At 39.1% G+C, this 18,435-nt stretch overlaps 1 protein-coding gene across 3 annotated transcripts in view; it reads left to right on the top strand.

Moving 5' to 3' along the window:
• The window catches only part of hs6st3a (heparan sulfate 6-O-sulfotransferase 3a), a 36,853-nt gene extending 22,207 nt beyond the window's left edge, over positions 1 to 14,646 (top strand). Inside the window, exons 2-3 of one of the 3 annotated variants that reach the window (XM_089133789.1) lie at positions 11,698 to 12,421; positions 14,122 to 14,646. In XM_089133789.1, the coding sequence (XP_088989915.1) occupies positions 11,698 to 12,421; positions 14,122 to 14,148 (751 nt within the window). In that variant the 3' untranslated portion in view covers positions 14,149 to 14,646. Of the gene's footprint in view, positions 1 to 11,697 lie in introns of all 3 variants that reach the window. The other 2 variants (XM_089133787.1, XM_089133790.1) reach the window with 2 other exon arrangements.
• The last annotated feature ends 3,789 nt before the right edge of the window (positions 14,647 to 18,435 follow it).

The following is an 18,435-nucleotide window of genomic DNA, read 5'->3' as shown; positions in this document are numbered from 1 at the left end:
CTAAAGTGGACCATTAGAGCATTTTAAATGTGCTGTGAAACTGTTTTCCATTCAAGCAAACACCCTGCTTAGTGAAACAGAAGATATTAAAATCATCAGTTAATGTTAACCCAGTGGAGCACGAAGCACCAAAGCAGATGTTGCTTCTGAAAGCTATCCTTAAATGAACCGTGTGGCCGCCTTAAACGTGGCTGATTTTCTCAGGGATGCTCGTTGCTTTAGAAGGGCATGTTGGAAGTATGCTAACGTAAGCATATGGAACCTGCTCTTTAATTACGCTGCTGGTCTAAATGGTAATGAAATAAAATTGTTTTGGCACTTATCGATTTTCTGTGGTGCTCCGCTCCTGATGCAAAGAGACAAAGCATCGAGTTTAGTCGACACTCGCCCTGGTCGATAAACCCAGTGTGTGCGTCAGACTGAGGTGAAATGCTGATTAGGTCAAGCGACCAATTGTGATAAATTGTTCCTCAACAGGAAATGGCTTAACATGTGTTAGGGTTTGTTACTGCTGTTCTTGGACCAGCCTTGAAAGATCCTTGTGCTGTATTGTAGGACTGCTTCTTTTTTGCATTTATTTTTATATCAGCGGTGTGCAAAAATTCATAATTTAAGAATGGGCTCTCTTTTTAATCTGTCTGTGTTTGCCTGTGTCTGTCTGACTGTCTCTCTGTCTTTCTGTGTTTGTGTGTCTATCTTTCTGTCTGTGTTGTGTGTGTGTGTGTGTGTGTGTGTGTGTGATTCTGCCTTTCTGTGTGTGTGTCTGTCTGTGTTTGTGTGTCTATCCATCTGTCTGTGTGTCTGTCTGTCTGTCTGTGTTTGTGGGTCTGTCTATCTGTGTGTCTGTCTGTCTGTGTTTGTGGGTCTGTCTATCTGTGTGTCTGTCTGTCTGTGTTTGTGGGTCTGTCTATCTGTGTGTCTGTCTGTCTGTGTTTGTGGGTCTGTCTGTCTGTGTCTGTCTGTCTGTCTGTGTTTGTCTGTCTGTCTGTGTCTGTGACTGGCTGTGTCTGTCTGTCTGTGTTTGTGTGTGTGTTTGTCTGTCTGTGTTTGTCTGTGTTTGTGTGTGTGTTTGTCTGTCTGTCTGTCTGTTTGTGTGTCTGTCTGTCTGTGTCTGTGACTGTCTGTGTCTGTCTGTCTGTGTGTTTGTGTGTGTGTTTGTCTGTCTGCGTTTGTGTGTGTGTGTGTGTGTGTGTGTCTGTCTGTCTGTCTGTGTTTGTGTGTGTGTTTGTCTGTCTGTCTGTTTGTGTGTCTGTCTGTCTGTCTGTCTGTCTGTTTGTCTGTCTGTCTATGTCTGTGACTGGCTGTGTCTGTCTGTCTGTGTTTGTGTGTGTGTGTGTGTGTGTGTGTGTGTGTGTGTGTGTGTTTGTCTGCGTTTGTGTGTCTGTCTGTCTGTGTTTGTGTGTCTATCCATTTGTCTGTGTGTGTTTGTCTGCATTTGTGTGTGTCTCTGTCTGCATTTGTGTGTCTATCCGTCTGTCTGTGTGGCTGTCTGTCTGTGTTTGTCTGTCTGTCTGTCTGTCTGTCTGTCTGCCTATCTGTCTGTCTGTGTCTGTGACTGGCTGTGCCTGTCTGTCTGTGTTTGTGTGTGTGTTTGTCTGTCTGCGTTTGTGTGTGTCTGTCTGTCTGTGTTTGTGTGTCTATCCGTCCGTCTGTCTGTGTGTGTGTGTGTGTGTGTGTGTGTGTGTGTCTGTCTGTTTGTCTGTGTGTGTCTGTGACTGGCTGTGTCTTTCTGTCTGTGTTTGTGTGTGTGTTTGTCTGTCTGCGTTTGTGTGTCTATCCGTCTGACTGTGTGGCTGTCTGTCTGTGTTTGTGTGTGTGTGTGTGTGTGTGTGTGTGTGTGTGTGTGTGTGTGTGTGTCTGTTTGTGTGTTTGTCTGGTTGTCTGTCTGTCTGTGTTTGTCTGTCTCTCTGTCTGTGTTTGTCTGTCTGTGACTGTCTGTCTGTGTTTGTCTGTCTGTGACTGTCTGTCTGTGTTTGTGTGTGTGTTTGTCTGTCTGCGTTTGTGTGTGTCTGTGTTTGTGTGTCTATCCGTCCGTCTGTCTGTGTGTGTGTGTGTGTGTGTGTGTGTGTGTGTGTGTGTGTGTGTCTGTCTGTTTGTCTGTGTGTGTCTGTGACTAGCTGTGTCTTTCTGTCTGTGTTTGTGTGTGTGTTTGTCTGTCTGCGTTTGTGTGTCTATCCGTCTGACTGTGTGGCTGTCTGTCTGTGTTTGTGTGTGTGTGTGTGTGTGTGTGTGTGTGTGTTTGTCTGTTTGTGTGTTTGTCTGGTTGTCTGTCTGTCTGTGTTTGTCTGTCTCTCTGTCTGTGTTTGTCTGTCTGTGACTGTCTGTCTGTGTTTGTGTGTGTGTTTGTCTGTCTGCGTTTGTGTGTGTGTTTGTCTGGTTGTCTGTCTGTCTGTGTTTGTGTGTGTCTATCTGTCTGTCTGTTTGTCTGTCTGTGACTGGCTGTGTCTGTCTGTCTTTGAATTTAAGTCACTCTATTCAGTTTTGAATGGTGAACATCGTTGATTTTAAGTCAATGTGAAAGAAAAATGTACTATTTACAGAGTATTATTCAAATAAGCATCTTATCAAGCGTGATACATGTCATTCAAAATAATAAAAACCTCTTAATAAAAAACCTCTTTAGCCTTTAATCAAAATTTATACTAACACTTTTTGGCTCATCTTACTGTTGGGGTTCAAGCAAGACACAGTATGTAAGTATATGACTGCGGGATTGTATGTTTCTCTATCAATAAACCACACAGATGAACTAGAAATGTCATTTTATGACCTGTATATCTCATCAGAAATATTCATATGGCCTGTGGTTCTTTTGATATATTATCTATCCTATGAATAATTGACAAACAGATATCACAAATTATCAAATGCCAGAGATAGCAATGACATCTTGTGTTCTGCGTTAGGTAACCGTGTTCTTGTGATACATTTATCTACAGAATGGCAGCTGTCCCTGTGCGATGACATCAGCAGGGGCCGGTGAAGATTAGAACAGTATCATTTCGTTTTTTATTAAAGGTTTTAGTTTACATATCTGTAGCCGATCTGGAACTGAAAACTAGTCCATATTTAGAAAAATTACAAAAAGAAATGCCACCTGGTGTCTTTGTTTCCATTAACAGTTCTTTGATGCTTCATATGGAAAATGCTACACTAAAATATCGGACAGTGTTTTCTACATCTTTGCTGGATTGCTCTTTTTACCCAGTTCTTTTAAACAAATTGTTTAAAGTCACAATTATTGTTTTGGGGGGGAATATCGCAGTGTTCGTTATTAATGATTTATCTGTGGACATGATTCATTTGTTTTTTTAATCCATGTGCCCTCGTAGTATTTAATCAAAATAACGTTCCCTATTGCAGTGACATCTCTTCTCTGATGATGTGTGTATTGGCGCGAGGGTGGGGCAACCTGTCACTCACATGAGATTGACCAATACGATTCAACGATACAATCAATTCCCAATGGAACTTGAACATTTGTTATTGTTTCAATAAGCCATTTCACTCGGATATATTTCGGAAGAAAAGTGATCACAACTTCAGTTTCATGCTGACTTAAAAAAAAGTAAAAAACTAAAACATAAGCTGTGAACTTACGAGTTATTGGTTTGAATCAATCTATGCATTAATTAATCTAAGCTGGTAACATGTAATTTTGGAACATATTAGGCCTATATGCAGTGTTGTTATTGTGTAATAAAACTAAAACTATTAAAAATAATTTTCATTAATTGAAATAAAGCTAACGACTATCTGAAATAAAATAAGTATAAATTGCAGTGCTAAAATGACTAAATCTGAAATAAAAATAAATTAAGCTAAATAGGAATATAAAAAACCCCACCTAATACCATTTTAAAAACTTAACTAAAATTAAAACAAATATTAATAAATACTATAATGATATACAGTATTAATAAGACTGATATGATCTTTTCCATGCACTACTTCTTTTGCAATAATTTATCCAAGAGGTTACTTGCTATTAGACGTCTATTATGTTTCAGTTAGCGTTAGCGTAAAAACGGAGCTGGCATCTTGCACTCTGCTTCCTCAGTAATTCAATTCATTTGATATTAGTGGGTGTTTTAGCTGTACAGGAGGCAGAGAACACATTATCCCTCACTCCTCTGGTCATTTAAGTAAGTGGTCTAATGTGCTAGCCGCTCTCTCAGCCACCACACACATACAGACCTTTTTTTCTCACTAACCAAATTAGCATCTGCAATGGACCACTCAATTAGGCCTGCACAAACTAATGGACCTCTGAAATGTTCTCTGCCTCTCAGTTTTGAAATCACTCTGAATTATTCAGTGTCAATCAATGGCAAACTCACACATGTTTATAGAATTTTGAATATATACAGTATTGGAATTAATTATGATTTGTTATGCTGCGAGGGTATAGCTGTCACCTCGTCCACACCAAATTTATGAAGATTTTCTGTAACATTGTGTTTGGAGTCACTGTAACACCCGCCTATTGTTGGTGGATTGGATTTCAGCAGTGGCGTGTATCACAGTCACTCCTACTCGCCAGCTTGGCAGGTTGAAAGGTTGCTCATAATTTTACTCATTCCTGACGAATTTGCATTCAAACCTAAAGTGCGAGCACATTAAGTACTAAAGTACTAAATTATTTACGTTTTTTACGTTATTACGTCACAGTATTTGCAGCGGAACTGACAAATAAGGACATTGACTACCGGCCCAACACTTCAAGCAATCCGCTATTATTATTTCTCGCTCTGATTTTGTAGTCCAAGCTCAATGATGCAGAAGTTACGAGAGGGCAAGTCAAAATGTTCGGTTGTTGGATGTAGTGACCTGAAGCACTTCAAGGATTCCCACTTCAACAACCTCCGCCAGTATAAAGAAGGGTTTGCCGATCAACTTCGTCTGAATGAGGGGTAAATTCCTTCTAGTTTTGGAGATGACGAACAGAGCATTTCGATAAGCTGTAAATATCGTTAATAAAAATAAAGTAGTTTACTTTCGTAAAACACATGGTGGTCATGGTTTAGGAGTACCTTTGTCTTTCTTTGTTTTTGTTTTGAAGTAACGTTACACGTCTGCAGTATTATTGTTCCTAAGTTTCATCAATGAACATTTAGCTGCTGTGTTTTCTGATGCTTTTCTAAACGTATCATATTATCAATACAGATTTTTAGTGGTAAGATGAGACCGTAGTCATTTATCTTGTTAGTGTGCTTGTTTTAACAAGAGAAATAATCGACTTTCACTTATAACACAGTAGTTACATACCATTGCAATACATCCATATGAAGAGGTTGTTCTGCAGGTTCGTCGTCGTCTTTTTCATCTCGCTCGCTCTGGCTCGAACATGTAAGATGATGGACAAATCTTCCGTTGTTGACATTTTGTTAACGTGTGAATAAAAATGTTCTTTAACTTTATATAATCGTGTATCTCTAAAACTACAAAAATGGCCGAACGGGGTGGAGTTGAACTGACCGTGAACTCTGCAACCTGGAGAGCGGGCGGGGTATGACACATCTCCTTTTTATTTAAAGAGACCGCTTCAAAATGAGTTCCTCTCAGATGCACATCAGAAAAGGGGTAGAAAAGGGGCATGTGAAGCTATAATAATGAGGAATTCAGACCCAAGCATTGCAGTTTTGCTTTATATAGACCACAAATGTATGATTTATATGTAAAAAGGAATGCTCTTAAGTCACTTCCTTGTTGGCATCAAGACAAGAGAGAGAAGATTGCCTCTTGGAATGAATTCTTAATTTTAATGGACGAACTACCTCATACATTGTGACAACATGCCCCATGCGGTCATTGTGTGTTCAATGAACTGTATACAGAAATTAAAAACATAAAGCTGCCCTGAGAAATATTCACAGCTAAACGTGTGACAAATAGCACAAGTTTCATATATATATATGTGTGTTTTTACTAAAAATATTGTATAAGTTTATCAGTGGACGTTCAATGAATTGATGAAGTTCATTATAGTGATGCATTCCTGTAATCTGCTAGTCTGCCAGCCGGATAGAAAGTATTACTGTCATTGATTGTATATCAGTAATGAGAAGAGACTGCCTTCCTCTGAGCAACACTAATAGACTCTGAACTGAGTAATTAAATAGTGCGCTTAAAAAACAATTTCACGAGATTAATTAGCACACCTCCGTGGAGATGGGGAGGAAGCTTTCACTCTGTTTTAATAGATTGGAAATTTTTCTTTCTCTCGCTCTGTCATGCTTTTAAAGGGCTCCCGCAGTCACAGAAAACTTCAAGGCCTGGAAAATAAATGGAAATCTTAGAAGTCATGGATGGAAATGTCTATTTTAAATATAAATACACATTTCTAGATGTGCTCGGCTTTAAACTCTTTCAGGTTTTGAGCTGTGGTACTGTGGGCTGTGTTAACATATCATAAGAGCTGTTCATGGGACACACTTTAAAAAAGCCTACACACTCTAACAATGAATAAATGATAAAACCACTACTTTAATGAGAAATTGGCAAACGTTTTGTTCACATGTGACCTTTCTCGATAGGTGTGTTTGACTTGAAGAGGCGCTGCACAGACCGATCTTTGTATGACATCCAAAGCATTTACAGTACCAAAACGACAAAACCGTTTGCTCTCTTATCACTTTCACTGTACTTTGTTGTCATGCACCGATCGGTCTGTGCAGCGCCACTTCGAGTCAAACACACCTAATGCTTCCCCAGATAGCACAAGCCTATTTGATGTGATTTTTACATCTGGAAGACGTATTTTTAAGAGTGTTTGCTCATCTGCAATACGTCTATAGGACGTCTCCCGTCAGATGTCAAATAGACGTTTATAAGATGTCAGTTTAACATACATTCTAAATCATTACATTAAACGTCTATTTGACATCTGAGAGGCAGTGTTGTGCACTCGAGACTCGGTCTCGAGTCCATATTTTAATGGACTCGGTCTTGTCATGGACTCGTGTGCATTTTGACTCGGAATTGACTCGTACTCGAACATATTGGGAGTCGGGACTCGGACTTATTCCCAAGTCCACTCGAGTCCCATTCAAAATATGTCATGATTATTACTGTATGTCAATATTTCTTTAAATTGTTGTTTGATTGAAACGTCCAATGATTGCTGAGTTTCTTGTGCGCAACTGCGCATGACTTGAGACTATAACGTCTGCGGCGCACAAATGCAGCAAGACCCAGGTCAGATGTGATGTGGAGCCTCTAGCTCAACTATGTATTGAAAATGTCTGCATTATCATCCCTAATTCAGTTTGCATACAAGAGCCACACAGAATTCGTGCAGTAATGTTCTGTGAAAGAGCACTTACTGATTGTAAAAATTGTCATATCATAAAATTACTTTTACACCACTATGTGGCTTTTTTACCATTACAGTGTACATGATTCCATGGTATATTTGGTTTACTGTTTGAGTATGGTGCCAATTTTATTGTTACCACCAAATATTTTACATATTCTTGAAGACATCTTTAAGTCTTTAAGTTTTGAGACCCAACCTTAGGTTATCCAACCTCTCTGGTCTCGGTCTCGACTTGGACTCGACTGTCTTTGGTCTCGGTCTCGACTCGGACTCGACTCTCTTTGGTCTCGGTCTCGACTCGGACTCGACTCTCTATGGTCTCGGTCTCGACTCGGACTCGACTCTCTCTGGTCTCGGTCTCGACTTGGACTCGACTGTCTTTGGTCTCGGTCTCGACTCGGACTCGACTCTCTTTGGTCTCGGTCTCGACTCGGACTCGACTCTCTATGGTCTCGGTCTCGACTCGGACTCGACTGTCTTTGGTCTCGGTCTCGACTCGGACTCGACTCTCTTTGGTCTCGGTCTCGACTCGGACTCGACTCTCTCTGGTCTCGGTCTCGACTTGGACTCGACTGTCTTTGGTCCCGGTCTCGACTTGGACTCGACTGTCTTTGGTCTCGGTCTCGACTCGGACTCGACTCTCTATGGTCTCGGTCTCGACTCGGACTCGACTCTCTCTGGTCTCGGTCTCGACTTGGACTCGACTGTCTTTGGTCTCGGTCTCGACTCGGACTCGACTCTCTATGGTCTCGGTCTCGACTCGGACTCGAGTGAGCTGGTCTCGACTACAACACTGCTGAGAGGAAACGTCCTATAGACTTATTGCAGATGAGCAAACACTCTTAAATCGCATCAAATAGACTTGTGCTATCTGGGGTTACACTTCAAAAACAACAGCCCAAATCCATTTCAAAATGTTCTTTTTGTTGAAAACTTAATTAAAAGGAAAACTTTTTAAAGAGATTGTTCTCACAGAAATGAAATTCTCTCATTATTTACTCACCCTCATGCCATCCCTGTTATAAAAGCAAAGGATAGAAAAAAAGAAAATTACTAATATTTTACACTCTTTTAACTATAAACCATCGTTTCTAGCCACCTGTCCTGGGTGCGTTCCCAAGTTCAGCTTGACATAAATGTAAGTGTGTTGTGAAGATAATTTTTCCGGTAACGCTTCCTTTTACAGTACAGTACTTACAGTATACCTAGAAAGTACTGGCTAATATAAGGTAAGTACATGGAACAGGGGTAGGTTCAGGGTTAGTACTACAGTAATTGTAGTTACTAAAATAAGTACATAGTATTTACATGGGTAACTGGACTGTAAAAGAAAGCGTTACCATTTTTCCTATTGTGTTTATCTGAAGAACGAAAGTTAATGCATCATGGATGGCATGAGGGAGTAAATGATAGAACTATCCCTTTGAATTATTTTTTTTTGAGTACTTGCTTCATGCAGTTACAGACTGACCTCTGAGCAGCCTGATCAGCGATCTGACCTTCATTATCATATCATATCCTGCTCGGCTTGACTGTATTGAGCGGGTTAGCATTTGACAGTGCTTCTCCAATAGGTCAGTGCTGAAGAGCAGATGGATTACCTTAGTGGAGTGTTATTGATTTCACTGCATTATAATGCCATAGCCAGTATGACATTCTGGCCCGTAATTTGACCGTGATGTGGCAGATCACTCGATAGATCTTAGACCAGTTTCCAAGCATGACATCACATCCCAACATATCCCTTTACCCAGAAATTTTAACTGCACCCTGCAAGCCAAAATGTGAAATTCATACCCAAGACCGCTCTCTTTTCAGCGCTCGTTTTTGCATGAGACAATATTTGCTCAAATTGGATGTAAATGAATGTTGTTTTTCTAAATTCTCGTTGATGATTTGTGTCCATGTGTCAGTGGCGCTCCTCTCATTGAGCTGATTGGAAATAATGTGCTCCTCACGCAGGAGGTAACAATCCCAGCAAGAGGAAATGAGACAAATGATGAGGAACTCGGTGACAATGAGCAGACCACGTCTCACAGCGCGTTCACTCCGGCATGAGCGCGCTATTCTGAGCGCACAGCGACCTCATTGCCGAGATAGAAAATTGGATGTTTTATCTGGGTTGTTTTTCTCATTTCCAGATAAATATCAGCTTGTAAACTTGTTTTCTCTTTGAGACTGTGAAATATTAAATGACATTTCTTGGCTATCACCTGTATCCTTTCTCATCTACATTCAGACTATGGGAATATAAGGTGAACGTGATTTCACCAAGTACCACATGTTTGTTGATCCTCGATCAACTTTTCAATCAACCAATCAGATTTGAGAGACAAGTTTAGAGACAACCTGGGTGAAGTACTTAAACATCAGTGCTATTCACTAGGTTAGGTTTAGGGACTAGGGATTGAGTAAGGACTACATTTTGGGACAGGAATGTTGATCCATGTCTTACTTGGCAAAACAATGACCGGGAATATAATGTGGTTAGAACCAGGCTGTCGTAATTAAGTATGTGAGAAGGTTTCTCTGTCTGAAGGATTTGTTGTACTGATATAATTAGCAAGAAATGCTATGCTAATGGTCATTTTAATGAGGAACGCTGCCAAAAATGCTATTTTTAATCAGCATCTTTGTCTTGTTTTTCAGTAACACTGCCTAAACATTGTTGGCGCTCTGACGCTCTGTTGTTTTTCCACTTATTTTTTTTTTATCAAAAAGGCCATTGGAGAATGTATAAAATGTGTAAACATCCTAAAACTAAATAACAATTGTTTTTTAAACTGGGGTGATATAACGGGTCTGCGGAAAGTTTCAGCAAAACATATTAAAAGTTAGAAAATAAAATGTTGCAATTTACATAATTTGATAATTATTGTTTGCTCTGTTTTATGAAGACTGGGTGGAAGTCATGAGATTTATTGTAAATATATATTTTTTCTATTCACAGTCAAAAATTATTTCTCTTCAGGCACTATACTGTAATGGTGGTGGGTGGAAAAAATATATAATATTTTCCAGATAATAAAAATAAAAATATTTTCCAGATAATATTTCACACACATTTATAATTGTAATCCTAATATATATATATATATATATATATATATATATCATATGCATGTGATGTGTATGTTATTATTTACACTACCATTCAAAAGTTAGATTTACAATTTAGATTTTTTTTTGTACAATTGTACAAAATTGTAAATAAATGGTACAATTTAGATGTAAACAAATTTTTCTTCTCAAAATAGTGGTAAAATATTTTTTATGTTTTTTGAAGAAGTCTATTATGTCCACCAAGGCTTCCTTTATTTGATAAAAAAAAAATAAACAGTAATATTGTGAAATATTATAACAATTTAAAAGAACAGCTTTCTTTGAATATATGTAATTTATTCCTGTGATCCAAAGCTGAATTTTCAGCATCATTACTGCAGTCTTCAGTGTCACATGATCCTTCAGAAATCATTCGGATATGCTGATTTGCCGAAACAATAATTATTATAATGTTGAAAACAATTGTGCTGATTAATATTTTTTGTGGAAACTTTTATCATAAAAATGTCTTCATTTGATCAGTTTAAAGGAGTAGTTCACTTTAAAAAAAAAAAAAAAAAAACTTTTGCTGATAATTTACTCACCCCCATGTCATTCAAGATGTCCACGTATTTCTTTCTTCAGTCGAAAAGAAATTATTGTTTTTGATGAAAACGGAATATGAACGAATCTTTTTTCGAGTCATTTCGTGACTCGTGACTCGGAAAAAAATGTGTTCATTTTGATGAACGAGTTCGAACAGGAGAGTCACGAACGCGCATCACAGAACAGAGCAAGGCGAGCATTTGTGCTTATAAAATGTTTATTTATTTTTTAAATGACCAATCGTTTCGCTAGATAAGACCCTTATTCATCGTCTGCTGTCGAAGCCCTTTGAAGCTGCACTGAAACTGTCATTTGGACCTTGAAATGGTTGAGGTCCATTCATTGAAGTCCATTACATGTCAAAAACCTTAATTTCTTCTCAACTGAAAAAAGAAAGACATGGACATTTTGGATGACATGGGGGTGAGTAAATTTAAATTATAAGCAAAAGTTTTTTTAAAAAGTGAACTACTCCTTTAATGCATCCTTGTTAAATAAAAGTGTTCATTTCTTTTTTACTTTCCTTTAAAAAAAAAAAATCTTACTGACCCCAATCCTATGAATGATAATAAATAGCAGAGGGTCCCTCCCAGCAAATCATTATATTTCTTCAAAAGGTTTGAAAACCCCCTGACTTACAGCACAAAACTGTGAGGTCTACATCCTTAGGAGTGTAGTTTCTGTCATCATTTACGTTTTTATTCTAGATGCCTCATGTGTTCTCTTCCCAGGAACTTCTACTACATCACGCTGCTGCGGGACCCCGTGTCGCGTTACCTGAGCGAGTGGAAGCACGTGCAGCGCGGAGCAACGTGGAAGACGGCGCTTCACATGTGCGACGGGCGTCCTGCCACCCCAGACGAGCTGCCGTCCTGCTACAGCAGCGAGGACTGGACCGGCGTGTCCCTCGAGGAGTTCATGGTCTGCCCCTCAAACCTGGCCAACAACCGGCAGACTCGCATGCTGGCCGATCTCAGCCTGGTGGGCTGCTACAACCTGTCCTCCATGAGCGAAGAACGGCGCGCCGAACTGCTCCTCAGCAGCGCCAAGCGCAACCTGCGGCGAATGGCCTTTTTCGGCCTGACTGAGTTCCAGCGCAAAACGCAGTTCCTTTTTGAGAGGATGTTCGGCTTGCACTTCATCGCCGCCTTCACTCAGATTAACGGGACCCGTGCGGCCGGGGTCACGGTGGGGACGTCCACCCGGAGGCGCATAGAGGAGCTCAATGCGCTAGACGTGCAGCTGTACGAGTACGCCAGGGAGCTTTTCTCACGCCGCGTGCAGTACTGCCACCATCAGGAGCGGCAGGAGGAGAGGGAGAGGAAACGAGAGCAGCGCAGGAGAATGAAGCAACAGAAAACCTCACAGATTCAGCAACAGGAGGACGGCGAACGAAAGGATGCGGAGGAGGAGATGGAGTTAGCTGGGGTGACGGAGGACTACAGCAGTCAGGTGGTGAGGTGGTGATGCCTTGCTCTCTGGTTATGTTCAGAATAACACTACTCTTAGCATGTCTGCAGTATAATATACTGCTTACTACCAGAGCCCGTCTAACGGAGAGCCTTGGCACTTCCTATTAGCCCCATTGTGCATCACCTTGGTTGCAGTTCCATTAGAATTCCACTGGAGGTGATCACGGGCGAGTGCAGAATGAATGGGAGTCTATGGCTAAACGGCTAAATGTGTCTCTTTCACCTGCTTGTCGTTAAATCAACATAGATTTTATTGTTGATTCCGCAAGTTCAATATAGATTATAGGCCAAAGGTCGAATGAACGAGTACTTATGCCCTTTTAATTTCTAACAGGTTAGGCCGTTGTTGGCCGGAACACGCTAGCATTGTGCTATTGTGTGACGCCATCACATTCTTGAACAAATTTTTAGAACAGATAAGTGAACTTAAAAATGCAATTTTCAGCTGAGTGTATTTTCTTAGCCCCCCCTTTTGAATGCAACTTTCAAATTACTTGACAAAAAATTACATCCTGAGAAAAGTGGATTTCTGGGGGTGAAACGCCATTGACTCCCATTCATTCTGCACTCGACCGCGAGCGCCCCCGCATGGACAGAGACGCGTTACTGCAGCCAGTCCAGAACCCGGAAGTAACCAGTGCCAATTCTCTTCAATTAGACTACTCTGTTACTACTACATTTCTCAAAGGCTCTGTTTACACCTGGTATTAAGATGCGTTTTGGTCAATCGGATCACAAGTAAATGAGGGGGACATATTCCTGTTTACACCTGGTGTTTTAATCCGCCTCTTTTGTCCACTTTCAACTACTCCTGACCTGATTTCTTTGAGGGGAGAGTCTATAGGCAGGTAAATGTATGGTTTTTTTTTCAGATCTTTCAATCTAATGGACGAAATAAACTCAATTTACATTTTTTTACATTTAAAAGCACAATTTACATTTGAACACCTCCGGAGATGACGGAAAAATATACAAAGAGTAGCAGCTTTCGTTTCCGCTCTGACAGCCGCAAGATGACGCCGAATCAGGAATGGCGAGAGAACATTGTGCTTGGTACGTTTTTCATCTTCAAACCAAACTTGAGTCTTTAGCCGACAAAGTTTAAATCCCGTCTGGCTAGAGCACTTCCCATAATGTTAACGCGTTAGGTCAATAGACGGAGAGTAGACGGTTTTTTGAACGCATTCGACCACATTAATGTTTACACTACGAAAGCAATCCGTTCTAATGCGTTTTCGACTCTGGAAGTGGTCGAAAGTGGACAAGCTCAAAGTGATTCAGACCCTGTTTACACCTTAATTTTGTGTCGTCCACTTGTGATCCGATCAACCAAAACACATCAGGGCCAAAATGTGCATTCAAAATAGATGTCGTTCATGAAACAAAACCCGACATAAAGAGAACTCAACACAGCATCAAATTTGTAAATTGTATGAAAGCAAACAAAAATGTTCTTAAGATAAAACATTTAATATAGCTGCAAAACCAACAATATGCGCAATTATTCCTTCGAATAATTAGTTTATTCCTCCGAGAAACTTTGCGTTCACTCAAAAAGAAAACAAAAGTCGTTTGAGCTTTACTTGTACAGCATATTGCGCAGTATTCATTTAGCAATAAGCTAGTATTCTATTCTGAACATAACCTCTGTCTGTTTCCATTCATCTTCATCCTCTCCAACAGGTCTCCTCCTCCTCCTCTTGTGTCTGATGGTCAGTGAACCCATTTAAGAACATCACAGAACTTTACCAGCAATTGTAATGTTTTAATCCATTCTGATGAAATTGGGAACTTGTTTCACCCTACAGTTTATTATCATCACAATATGGTGGACTTATTAGAAAAACTGACTATAGTAGCCAATGAAGTGACCTAAGAGGAGCAACATCTGAATGTTATTTGACTGAAAACCATTTTGCAATACCAAACAGTGTTTGTTTTTCTGGTTTGGGAAAATGTTAAAATAAGGGACATGTATGTGTACAGTGGACACGCGTCCAAAAGTTTGATTGACCAGTATGTCTACTTGAATCTTTTTGTGTTTGCCTGTTTTACTCAGTTTGTAAAGGATGTGAGATTGTTGGATTATACAAATGAAAAAAAAAAAAATAGAATGAGAATGATGTTTGCATGGTCACAACTAAATTGATTTGTTTTACAAGTGTACTTATTGAGTCAAATAAAGAAGTATTACATATCTGAAAATAATTATCATCTGTTCATTTAGCTCAAAACATGATTTCATCAAAAGCAGATCTTTTCCATACAGTTAAAATGTATAATTGTTTATAAGAAAAATGACATTGTTACATCTTGGCTTTGGCTACTCTCTAGTCCTTAAAATGGTGCATATTTACAGTACATATATGAATAATCATTTGAAGCATGTTGTATGTTTTACTCACAGCAAGAACAGCCTATATTTGACTAAAATTCCAGAATTGTCAGCAAGCTGATGAATGTTTATTCGCCAGAGAAGCGCACAGCCATCTTTACAATTTTCTGTTAGAACTTTTGAAAAGTGGATTTACTTATTGTAGAGTTAACAAAAGTTATCATGAGCACTATAATATTTGATGCTGATGTCAGGACAAATAATTTTGTCTAGAGTAGACGTTAAATAATTTGGCTATAGACCATTTTGCAAGATGTAAACAACACTGGTCCAGAAGCACTTCCTGTTTCAGTTTTTTAACACTACATAAAAGCTGGGATAAAATACAACCGACAGAACATTTAAAACTGAATCAAAAAGTTAGACAAACATCTTTAAGATGTTTTCTTTACATGTGAAATAAAGGCTGTCTCTAAACTTCCTGCCATGGTGGTCATCCTTGAATGGCCTGTCTGCCCTCCATGAAAAGACCACGAATGTCGCCTGCGAAATTCTTGTCTGCCATGATACAAATAAAGAGGTCACCCTGGCCCGGAACTCTTTGCCTGCCCAGATACAACCATGTAGGCCGCTACCTAACTCCCTGACTGTTCTGTCTTGAGTTCCCTAGTCTCACCGACTCCCCTAAAGCAGTCTTCAGTCCCATCCGCACCTCTGTGGTGGTCACCAGTACCATCTGATCTGCCGTGTGTTGATATCAACAATGACGTCATCACTTGCAGAAATACATATAAAGATCAAGAATTAACCACCTGACCAGCCTGCTCTGTCCTGGCTACCTGCAATACTTCTACCTCCAGTCCATGGACCAGAACTTCCATTCCGCTCTCAGGTCGACATATAGTCCACCTTCCTCGTGGACTGTTTTGGGGTGTTTTGAGTAGTCAAGTCAGGTCAAATCACATTTATTTAGCAGCTTTACAGAGGTAACAAGAAAATATGTCAACAACAAGAAAATTTGCTATGCAAATAGGGCTATGCCGTGATCCTGGTCTCTACCCAGACAGCAAACTGACATTGAATCAACGTGGAAACGACGTCTCTCATGACATTGAAACAACGTTGATTTTGCTCATCGAATTAACGTTGAACCAACGTCAGACGCGGCATTCTTCAAAGCTAAATGAAAATCGAAAATTGGTTTGCTTTCATAACGTTGAAACAACGCGTTGATTTCAAGTTGATTTTCCGTTAGTTTTGAAAGAATGACGCGTCTGACGTTGGTTCAACGTTAATTCGATGAGCAAAACAATGTCAGATCAACGTTGTTTCGATGTCATATTTCCACGTTGATTCAATGTCAGTTTGCTATCTGGGTACTCCCATGTCTTGGTTTTGTGTTTATGGATGCTTGATTTGAAGTGTGTTCTGTTCCCCATTGTTTCTGTGTTTACTTCCGGGTTCAGTGTTTGTTGCCATAGTTGCCCTCATTGGTTGTCATAGTGACTAATCAGCTTTAGGTGTGCCTTGTTAACCTGTTGTTATCCTGTGTATATATTCCCCTGTGTTTCAGGCTTGGTTTGTCAGTTGTTGTCTTTGCATGTAGTGTGAAGCTGTTGCGCTCTTCCTCTGTTGTCTGTTTCATGTTTATGGTTTTACTCTCAGTATGGATTATCTTTTGGTTTTGAATAAAAATTGCTGAAACTGGATTCTCACCTCACTTCATCCCAGCCCAAACGTAACAGAAATAACGAGTTAGTTGTGTGTGTGGACAGACAGAGGGTCTGGGCATGCAGAATTATGTCTCTGGCGAGCTGTATGTGGTCATGCACAGAAGAGCTGTCGTGAGCTTCCGGACTCACAGCCCTAATCTCCTGAAGCCTTCAGAAATGGGCTCCCAAAATAGAAGGCAGAAGCGAGCTCTGAAACAAAATTAAGGCTGATGAAAGGAAAATTAAATTCTGAATGAGGAATTCCAACAGCTCTGTCAATTCGGCAGCAGTGTGTAACATCTTTACTGATACACTACATGGTGGAAAATACTGGAATAGCCAAAGCTTTATTTAAAGGAGTCTTTACATACTTTTAAGTTTATGAAGAAAAATGCTTTTGAAATAAGTCTCATGTCTGCATTTATTTGATAAAAAAAACATGATACACAACAAAATCCCCAGTGTTAAATTACTAACACTGCTCAGTGTGTATATGAGTCCACACTCAGAGTGTTATAACACTGCATCAGTGTTAAAGTTAATGAGATAATTAAGTGATTAATTGATTGATTGAGTGAACATAATTGAAGATATCTTCTATTAACAAGCAGAATCACTGAGAAAATCGTAACTGGTTTGTTACCATTATGGTGATCAGTGTTTGCTTTAGTCGGGCTGTTGACTCTTAAATCTTAATAAATGAATTCTTAAATTAAAAAGTGACCTGATGGTGTTGGTTGTGTTTTAATATGATCATTATTTCACAATCATTTGTCTTGAATCACTGAACTCAGAGGGGCAAATTTCTGAATTAGATTTACTTAAATAATTATAGCATCACTGTCCTTGAAAAGCAAGATATTTGTAACTTTTACAATATAATCCAAACAATTTCTTAAAAGTTGTTTAAATACAAATATAGAGTTTTTTTACACACAGAGATTAAGAATTAGCCTGTGAATCTCAACAATGGTGACAATTATAAAGCATGTTGCAGTGCATTCTGGGTGCAACCAATCAAAACTCATTCATGGCTCTCATCATGCATTGCTGCATGAATAAATAATGAGCTTATGTTCAGAGGTGATCTGTTGTCACCATTGTTGAGATTCATACGCTAACTCTTGATGTCAGTATGTGTCTACCTGAAATACTTTTTTAAGAAGTTTTTTTTGTAATTTATTTGATCATTTGGATTTTATTGGCATGGTCTACAAGGACAGTGCTGCTATAATCCATTATGTAAACTTAACTCAGAAAAGATGTTCTCGTGAGTCAGGCCAACTAATGATTATGTTAAAACACAACCAACACCATCAGATCACATTCTCTATTTGTTCATTTGGCTGTTTGTTCATGTACAGCAGTAACTGAATTACAACAGCCAAACACAATCAAAAGTTAAAAAAGTAAGGGTCAAGAGCCCAACCAAACTAAATCACCATAATGGTAACCATTTTACATAAATTTTCTCCTTCAGTGATTCTGCGTGTTATCAGGTGTGTTCAATAATGTTCAATCATAACTCAATTAACTCATTACTCAATCACTTAATTATCTCATTAACTTCAATACTTAATTATCTCATTAACTTTTTTTGCTTATAGAAATATCTGTTTTCTATTTGAATATACTTCAAAATATATAAAGCTGAATTTCCAGCATCATTGCTCCAGTCGTCAGTGTCACATCATCCTTCAGAAATCATTATAATATGCTGATTTGCTGCTTATGATTATCAACGTTGAAAACTGTGGCTAAATATTTTAGTAGAAACCATTTTTTCAGAATTCTTTTAATGAATAGAAAGTTTTTAAAACAGCATTAATTTGAATCAGATTTTTTTTTTTTTGGAACTGTGATAAAGTATTTGTATAACTTTCGATCAAAGTAATGCAACCTTAGAGAATAGAAGTATTCATTTCTTAAACAAAAAAAAACTAAACAAAA

The sequence above is a fragment of the Pimephales promelas genome, chromosome 8 (assembly GCF_988280905.1).
Source record: "Pimephales promelas chromosome 8, fPimPro1.hap1.1, whole genome shotgun sequence".
NCBI classification, from domain to species: Eukaryota; Metazoa; Chordata; class Actinopteri; order Cypriniformes; family Leuciscidae; genus Pimephales; species Pimephales promelas.
Note: the sequence above shows the minus strand (reverse complement) of the source record. Positions and strands in the feature narration are given on the sequence as shown.